This window comes from Myotis brandtii, unplaced genomic scaffold (assembly GCF_000412655.1).
Source record: "Myotis brandtii unplaced genomic scaffold, ASM41265v1 scaffold112, whole genome shotgun sequence".
NCBI classification, from domain to species: domain Eukaryota; kingdom Metazoa; phylum Chordata; class Mammalia; order Chiroptera; family Vespertilionidae; genus Myotis; species Myotis brandtii.
Window position 1 is genome coordinate 13877928 of NW_005353838.1, and position 9972 is coordinate 13887899.

General features: G+C 39.3%; 1 protein-coding gene across 3 annotated transcripts in view; it reads right to left on the minus strand.

The window, feature by feature from the left end:
* The window catches only part of NCKAP1 (NCK-associated protein 1), a 90493-nt gene that overhangs the window by 26992 nt on the left and 53529 nt on the right, over positions 1-9972 (minus strand). For all 3 annotated transcript variants that reach the window (XM_014546550.1, XM_005857661.2, XM_005857660.2), the window contains 2 exons: positions 3960-4105; positions 1702-1834 (listed from right to left, as the gene is read on the minus strand). In XM_014546550.1, coding sequence (XP_014402036.1) covers positions 1702-1834; positions 3960-4105 — 279 coding nt within the window. The remainder of the gene's footprint in view (positions 1-1701; positions 1835-3959; positions 4106-9972) is intronic.

Here is a 9972-nt window from a genome sequence, read left to right on the forward strand (position 1 = left end):
GAACTGTACATTTAAAAATAATTAAAATAGCAAAGTTTGATGTTAGATATACATGCATTTTTTAAACACAAAAATTTTTAATGACAATAAAAAGAAGGGGGTAAAGATCAAATTGTTGAGGATTTTAAGTGCCTGAGAATTTTTACTTTCTTCGAATGCAATTAAGAACCACTGATGATTCTTTAAGAAGGAATCATCTGGTGGCATTGTACTAGGTAGACTTAAAGGCAGGAAAACTGTTCAACAGTACATATAAAGAACTACAAAAATGACAAAAGCAATGGAAAGTAGAGGATGTATTCAAGAAATGATACCACACAAATAAAATTGGAGGACTTCATGGGTAATTTAATGAAAAAGATTATGGTGAAGAAAAATTTAATAGTATATCTTAGGTAAATAAAGCTTGGGGGAAAGCTATTAAATCTAAAAACTATAAATCTATTAAAATTGGGTATTAATATCCTCACAGTTATTAATCCTAAAAGCACTCCCTAATAAACTTCTGCAGGCTAATCTCTCTCTCATTCCAATGGATTCTGCAACAGATGTTATGTAATACTTAAAAATATTAATAATGCTACTGCTATCTGTAAGTTTCTCTTCTACAAGTTCTATAGTTTTAAGTAAAGAGACTCAATACTAATTAAATTATACAGAAATATACTATTTAATTTTAATATATATTCTTACTACATTTAAACAGTGATACTTGTTCCTTAAACATTAGAAGGAACATCAGTATCTATCAAAAATACTGAGTTCATTTTTGATAAATATTTGGCATCAATAAAACTGATTAGTTCAGCCCTAGCTGGTTTGGCTCAGTGGATAGAGCATCGGCCTGTGGACTAAAGGGTCCCAGGTTCGATTCCAGCCAAGGACACATGCCTGGGTTGTGGGCTCAATCCCCACCCCCAGTAGGGGGCGGGCAGGAGGCCAATCAATGATTCTCTCTCATCATTGATGTTTCTATCTCTCTATCCCTCTCCCTTCCTCTCTGAAATCAATAAAAATATATTTAAAAAAAACACTGATTAGTTCAATTATTCAATAATTCTCTGTGCCTGCATGCTAGCGTGTGTATGTCTTACAAATACCAGCAAATTTAGATTTTACTATATCCATTGTATTGGTAAGTCAGTAAAATTAATCTTTGACATGTTTATGTTTAGTCACTAATCTGTGCATTCAATTTGCAAGTTCTGCCTGGCTGGCATGACTCAGTGGGTACATGCCCAGGTTGCAGGCTTGATCCCCAATGTGGGGCATACAGGAAGCAGCCGATCAATGATTCTCTCTCATTGATGTTTCTATTTCCCCTCTCCCTCTCTGAAATCAATAAAAATAAATATTTTTTTTAATTTGCAAGTCTTTCCAAAGTAACCTAAGAAAATAAGCATACAAAATAAGTTACTGTATATATTTTTACCATACATATTATTACCTGACCCACGATTTACTTTAATAAAGGTAATTTCAAGTGACCTTATGATATATTCTTATAAATACTTATCCATCTATTAAAATATCTATTATATCTATATCAAATACCTATTCAAGTATTCTGATTCTATATACAGATGCATTAGATGGGAAGCTAAATTAGGTATACATGACTTTGTGAGCATTTGGTCAGCTACATGTTAGGTTTACTTTATTCTGCATACCATATAAATCAGAGTAGTACCCTGAAATTACCTCTTCTGGACACAGTTCATGTGTGCAACTCATAAAATGAGTGCAAAGCAGTGGAAATGCAATTGAGTATCTTGACTGAGAGGGTAACTCCAAACACTGTTGAAACATCTTCTCAAAAGCACGACTATAAAAACTATATAAGAAAACAAATTAAAAATTAGAATCAACTGTTATAGTTAAAATTTTCATGATATAGTACCTTATAGTTAATTTGATTCAAGTGAATGAAAGTCACCAATTGGTAGCATTATTCCCTTAAAGAATAGTTATTTTTCCAAAGAGTAACTATTACACACTGATAATCACTCCAGAGTAATAAAAATATTATTTGTATAATATATTACAAATTTAAAAAAACCTAAACAGAAAATAAACCATACATATATTATATGAATATATGACTTTCTAATTGTTGTATCTTTCTTATACACTAGGAACCTTTCTGTAGCTCAAAAATATCTATTTATATAAAAGCCTAAGCGACCAGCCGACCACCCAGTAGCTATGATGCACACTGACCACCAGGGGGCAGGCGCTCAATGTAGGAGTGGAAACCACAGGCGTGGAAACATGGAACAAACTGATGAATCTCAGAGGGAAGGGGGGAGGGGGGAGTGCAGGAAGAGATTAACCGAAGATCTTATATGCATACTAGAGTCCTGGTGCATGGATTCGTGCACCGGTGGGGTTCCTCGGCCTGGCCTGCATGTATCGAGCTGAAACCAAGCCAAAACCGGCTCTCCAACATCCCCCAAGGGGTCCCAGATTACGAGAGGGCGCAGGCCAGGCAGAGGGACCCCACGAATCTGTGCACCGGGCCTCTAGTGTAAATATAAAGTGTTCTATTTTCTTCCCAAGGAAGCCTTTGGGACAGACAATAATATACATTTCCAAATAACCTTAAAAATTTTTGTAAATTTGACACGTGATATACTGTGGTTTGAGGTTTTTTTTTTAGTTCTTTAAGAGACTCCTGATGCCTTCCCTGGATTTCTTCTGCAATACTGCTAATTAAGCCACCCTAACAAACTGCCAAAATCAGTATGAACTGAGTTATTTTCCAAAATAAAAGCAATGAAAAGCTTTTCATAATGACAGCTAGTCAATACATAGTAACTACTATCATTATCCACTGGGATTATCTCAGCATTTTAGAAATAAAGGGACAAAGTACTAGGTTATTCCAATAAACTTCCCTAAAGGAATAAAGGCCAAGAAGCAGAAATAGAGTTGATATTGTATAGCTATGGAGCCAGAATACTTGAGTTTGAATCCTGGCCTCATCATCAAATTCATATATTCATTCAAACATTTATTAATTCCCTACTATGTTAGACACTATGGAAATAAAACATGATCCTCCTTCAAGGACCATATAATGAGGGGGAAAAGAAAGGGGTAAAACTTAAAAACTACTAAGTATAACTAAAGAGGCTCTGATAAAGGCAAAGGAGAATGGAACACAATTCAGGGAATAGTCACTATATCATCATAATATTAATGTCTAATTTAATACTAGAGAGTGAAATTAGTTGGTATTTTATTTCCAACATTTACTCTATTTAACGCTAATCTACAACTTTTTTTTTTTTTTTGCTTAATCTAATGATGAAAGAGGAAGGGCCTTAAATCAAATTTGAAGTGACTGTTTTCACCTCCTCAAAAAAGTGTAAAAAATTCACACCAGAAGAGCTATTCTAAATAGAGAATTAAAAATAAACATAAAATCCCAAATTGGTAAACTTGTTTTTAAAAATATATTTTTATTGATTTCAGAGAGGGAGAGGGAGAGAGAGATAGAAACATCAATGATGAGAGAGAATCATTGATCAGCTGCCTCCTGCATGCCCCCTACTAGGGATCCAGTCATGTGCCCTTGATCAGAATCCAACCTGGGACTCTTCAGTCCGCAGACCGACGCTCTATTCACTGAGCAAAACCAGCTAGGGAAGTAAACTTTTTTGTTAGCAAGCTGTCCACTATTCCCTTTATTCTTATGCCCTAGCCCTGGTCAGAACATGTGCAGGAGGCAACCAATCAATGTGTCTCGCTCACATCAATGTTTCTCTCTGTCTCTCCCCCTCCCTTCCACTCTCTAAAAATCAATGGAAAAATATCCTCCAGTGAGGATTTTTTTAAAAAGTTTATTATTACTGAACTGTCTTAAGAATTATATTAATATTAAAAAAGAAATCAAGAGAGATACCTGTAGATACTAAAACATCTTAAATTCTGATTTAAAGATAATCATAACATACCAAAATATGGAGAGATCTGATGTTTCCACCAACATTTCCACCAAGGAATCCACCATTTTTGTATGAAAAATTATCGTATTCATCATCTTTCCAAGTTCTCTATGATCTGCAAGGCTAAGCGAAGCCTTAGAGACACTAGTATATGCCTATAAAAGTACAGCAAAAAACAAAAGTAGTTTAAAGTACAAACCAATGAATTTAGCCTTGTAATTCTACATGTAGAAAAAACACACCCACTATTGAAAAATACTTATTTTATTAATTAAAATAAGTATCAGTACCATCACTTTGTAAAGATCTGCTCCTGTTGTAGTAATATTTTACAACTAAAAAAGTCTCTAAACTTGCCTTTTCCTCACTGTTTGCCCTTTTCCTATGTAAGCCAGTTTTCTTCAAATTCTAATCATCTTTCACTGTCTGGGTAAAATGTTACTTTCTCTATTAGCCATTACTAGCAATTTCAACTTGAAGAAAGGCTTTTTCTATACTAGCAATTTTCAACCAGTGTGCCACACGAATTTTTAAAACATGCAATAACTAACTCTTTAGGTCAGGGGCACTGAACTCCTTTCCCTTAGGATGTCAAAGAAAATTTTTTTAATGACAAAAGCCAACACAATAGCCATCTGGTGTGAATGAATCAAAATTATACCTATATTTTTTGTCAGATCAGCAAGAAATATTTGTTGGTGTGCCACAGAACTTTAGTAATTAGTTTATGTGTGCCATGAGATGAAAAGGGTTCAAAATTGCTGATCTATACAAACCTCCTAAATTCTGGACACTACCTCCCATCTTGCACTTTTGCCCTCTTTCCCTATACAAGACTTCTCTGGCTTAGTTGTATGTCCCATTCTTTCCCTCCTTAGTATGCTTTGTCCTGTTGTCACTAAAAAAAACGAGTCTACTATGCAGTAGAAAGGGGCTGAGTGACTGTATGTCCCAATTATGGTTAAGAGCAATGTTATAGGTTGAAATTTGTCCCCCATAAAGGTATGCTGAACTCATATTCCCCAGTACCTCAAAGTGTGACCTTATTTGGAAACTGAGTCCTTACAGAGGTAATGAAGTTAAAATAAGGTCATTAGAGAAGGACCTAATCCACTATGACTATTGTCCTTATCAAAATAAGAAATTTGAACCAGATACATATGCATATAAGGAAGACTATGTAAGGAGAAACAGGAAAAATGCCATTAGAGTAATGCATATACAAGCCAAGGAACATCAAACATAGCTAGCAAATCACCAGACTCTTGCAAAAAGGCATAAAACAGATTCTCCCTCACAGTCCTTAGAAGAAATTAACCCTGCTGACACCATGAGTTCAGATTTCTGGCCTCCAGAACTATAAGACAGTAAATTTTTACTGTTTAAGTCACTCAGTTTGTGGTTCTTTGTTATGGCAGCCCTAGGAAAAGAATACAGGCAACTACGGAATACAAGAAAGAATCAGATAGCAGGTAATGTACTTATAGATATCTTGAAAACCTATCTACAATAATAAAAGCATAATATGCAAATTGACTGAACAGCAGAACGACCGTCCAGAAGACAACGCTATGATATGCACTGTCGCCAGGCCAGCCAAGGCGGGTGCGATGAGATTGGTCGAGGGGCGCCGCCATCGCCCCACGATCACCCCGCAGAGGGAGGCCCAGGCCACTGGCCGGTGGGGCGATCGATGGAGGGGACGGGGGTGGCGGCGATCAATCACAGAGCCCTGGCTGAGTGGCAGGGCCTCCCTCTGCTGGGCGATAGATCTGGAGGCCCCGTGATCAACCGCCCCACAGAGGGAGGCCCAGGCCACCAGCCAGCGAGCCGCCATCGCCCCACGATCACCCCGCAGAGGGAGGCCCAGGCCACTGGCCGGTGGGGCGATCGATGGAGGGGACGGGGGTGGCGGCGATCAATCACAGAGCCCTGGCTGAGTGGCAGGGCCTCCCTCTGCTGGGCGATAGATCTGGAGGCCCCGTGATCAACCGCCCCACAGAGGGAGGCCCAGGCCACCAGCCAGCGACGACGTGGCGAGTGTGCGGGGCCGGCCAGCGATCACCCCGCAGAGGAGCCCCAGGCCAGCCAGGCGATTGCACCCCACACCTGTCGCCCACAGAGGGAGGCGACCGGTGGTGGGGGAGGAGGAGAGTAGTGCTGCACAGATGGCAAGCAGTGGCAGTGGCGGGGGCAGGCCCAGCTTCTGGCAGCCAGGGGAAGGAAAGCCCTGATAGGCTCTGATTGAAAGCCAGGCCTTGGGACCCTACCTGAGGGGTCCCAGGTTGCGAGAGAGCGCAGGCCAGGCTGAGGGACACCCCACCCCTTGCATGAATTTCGTGCACCAGACCTCTAGTCTCTATATATAAAAGCCTAAGCAACTGTTAGGACTGGTCAACCAAAGCAGGAGCTGCCCCCTGGTGGTCAGTGCGCTCCCACAGCCAACATCCTGTGGCTGGCCAACCTCCTGCGGTCCCTCACCGCCCCCCCAGCCAACTTCCCACAGTCTCCCCCCACCTCCCCGGCCAGCTGGCCCTGTGGGGTATTCGTGGGGCAATGGCGGGGCCCCTCGACCAATCTCATTGCACCCGCCTTGGCAGGCCTGGTGACAGTGCGTATCATAGTGGGGGCAGCCAGCCAGGCAGAGGGACCCCACCTGTGCATGAATTCATGCACCAGGCCTCTAGTATAAAAATAAAATCGTACACAGGGACATATAGTTCTACATTCTTAATGCTCACTCAAATGCTCTATATTCTAACATACTGAATAAAGCTAAAATTCTCAAGTGACTCATTCAAAATGGATAAGTTTAATAATCTTGGATGTATTTAATAAGGAAAATTTAAAATGCATCTGGCCCTGGCTGGTGTGGCTCAATTGGCTAGACATCCTCCCATGCACTAAAGGTCGCAGGTTCAATTCCTGGTCAGGGCACATATCCAGGTTTCAGGCTCAGTCCCTGGTTGGAAGGGCATACAAGAGGCTACCAATCGATGGTATGCTCTCACATTAATCTTTCTCTTTCTCTCTCCCTCTCCCTTCCTCTCTCTCTCTAAAAATCAATAAAAATAGAGAGGGCGAGAGATAGAAACATCAATGATGAGAGAGAATCATTAATCAGCTGCTTCCTGCATGCCCCACACTGGGGAGTGAGCCCTCAATCCTAGGCATGTGCCCCGACCAGAAATCGAACTGTGACCTCCTGGTTCATAGGTCGATGCTCAATGACAAAGCCACGCCAGCCAGGCAATAAAAATAAATAAAATGCATCTAAACCTCCAAATTTCTCTGAATATAAATGTTTCTAGGTACTCTCATAAACTGAGAGCAGGAAACTGAAACAGTTCAAGCTATGACAATGACTTTTAAAATGTTTAATGTGTATATATCCTTTGGCTGAGCAATTCTACTATTTTCACTTTATAAGGTCTACTGCTGTACTGTTTCAGAGCTTTTGAAAAACAAAGAAATGTTTTAAATGTATTTGTCATTATTGATAGTATTAAGATATCTCCCATTCTCCCCTCTTTGACCCCCTTAAGAAATGTTCATTAGCTGCCCTAGCCGTTTTGGCTCAGTGGATAGAGCATTGGCCTATGGACCAAAGGGTCCCAGGTTCCATTCCGGTCAAGGGCACAGACCTTGGTTGCAGGCTCCTCCCTGGCCTGGGGCCTGGTCAGGGCTCATGAAGGAGACAACCAATCAATGTGTTTCTCTCTCTTTCCCTCTCTCCTCCACTCTTTCTAAAAAAAAATCAATGGAAAAATATCCTTAGGTGAAGACTTAAAAAAAGAAATGTTCATTTCTAAACTTTATTTTTAATAGGAAAAAAATAGTGATGGAAGGAGACTTGACCTGGGTTGGTGAACACACAATACAATGATTGATGATTTATGTATTCTAGAATTGTACACCTGAAAGCTGTATAATGTCTACCCAATAAATTCAATAAAGATTTTAAAAAACTAAAAATATCTTTAAAAGGAAAGAAAATAACCTATAACATATTCACATGTAATATTTTGGGAGAGTGTTATTTCAAGTGTTCTTCCTGATCTCCCACCAACCAGTTCTGTAACCTCGGGCAAATTACTTAATACTTGTGGCCTCATTTATAAAACCATTTCTAAGAATATGCTGCCATAGAACACAGAACAAGAGAGAGAAAACTGCCTGTGTATTTTGAGGTTGAAAAGAACCTAAGAAAAGCAAAAGCACCTAAGGGAACTAAGCAGACTGCCAGGAAAGTATGCTCTTCCTAGAACCCAGCCCTTCCTGAGACTAAGGTCATTTAAAATGTCTTCCACAAACACATACTGCTTATATTTTCATGTTTTAATTAAACAAATAAAAATTTTATTCTTTAAGTCGCAGAACAAAATATACAGTATAATCTCATTTACGTTTGGACACCTAAAAGGATATGACATTATTAAAAGTGAGTACTGCTGGGGAATGGGAAAAGTGTAAACTTTCATTTTCTACTTTACCTCTGGATACTTTGACTTTTTATAATAACAGACTAATATACATTTTTTTTTTAAATATGAGGTTATTAGAAACACTGGGCCACCATTTTCCCATAATTACTAGAAATATTTAGGGGCAATTAAATTCTACCATTAAATTCACATACATACAAAGATTTCAGGCTTGAATTTTAAAAGCCTCAAAAACTATTTATGTGAGAATTATAAATTAAATGAAAATATTTAAAGTCCAATACTTTATTAGTATTTAATTCTGCATTTCAGAAAAATGAAGTTTTAGACAACAGATCAGGAAATAATAAACTATGGCCTGTGATCCAGTTGATTGTTTATTTTATAAGGTTTTATTGGAATGCACTGGGCCCCTAGTATAGATATAGATATAGATATAGATATAGATATAGATATAACAGATACATTGAAAGATGTTCAACATTACTAATCACATGGGTTCAACATTACTAATCACATGGAAATGCAAATCAAAACCACAGTAAGTTATCACCTCACACTGTTAGAATGGCTATTATCAAAAACACAAGAGATAAGTGTTGGTGAGGATGTGGAGAAAAGGAAACTGTGCATTACTGGTGAGAATGTAAATGGGTACAGCCACTATGGAAAACAGTAATGAAGATTTCTCAAAAAATTAAAGACACGCCCTGACCAGTTTGGCTCAGTGGATAGAGCGTCGGCCTGCGGGCTCAAGGGTCCCAGGTTCGATTCCAGTCAGGGGCATGTACCTTGGATGCGGGCACATCCCCAGTGGGGGGTGTGCAGGAGGCAGCTGATCGATGTTTCTCTCTCATCGATGTTTCTAACTTTCTATCCCTCTCCCTTCCTCTCTGTAAAAAATCAATAAAATATATATTTTTTTAAAAATTAAAAAATTAAAGACACAACTAACTTATATGATCCAGCAAGTCCTCTTCTAAGTATTTATCCAAAGGAAATGAAAACACTAACTCAAAAAGATATCTGTATCCTCATGTTCACACTGCAGCATCATTTACAATAGGCAGCATGCGCGCGTGTGTGTTTATGCACACACTGAAATATTAGTCAGCCATAAAAAAGAAATTCTGCCTTTTGCAACAACATGGATGGACCCTGAATGCATTATGCTAAGTGAAATAAGTGAAACAAAGAAAAACAAAGACTGTATGACTTCGCTTATATGGGAAATCTAAAAAAAATAAAAAATAAAAAAAATAAACTCATAAAGACAACTGGTGGTTGCCATAGGCAGGGAGCTGGGATTGAGTGAAATGGGTGAAGGTGGTCAAAAGGTAAACTTCCAGTTAAATAAGTCCTCAGGATATAATGTACAGTATGGTGACCAGAGTTAATAATCCTATATAATAAAGAGGCGATATGCAAATTAACCCTCATGCCCTCACAAGATGGCTGCCTACGACCAGGCCGGCAGGGGGGTTAGTAAGGGACAACCAAACGACTGAACAAGCAGACTGCGTGGGACGACCAGGCCAGCGGGAGGGCAGTTGGGGGTGACCAGGCCAGCAGGGGGG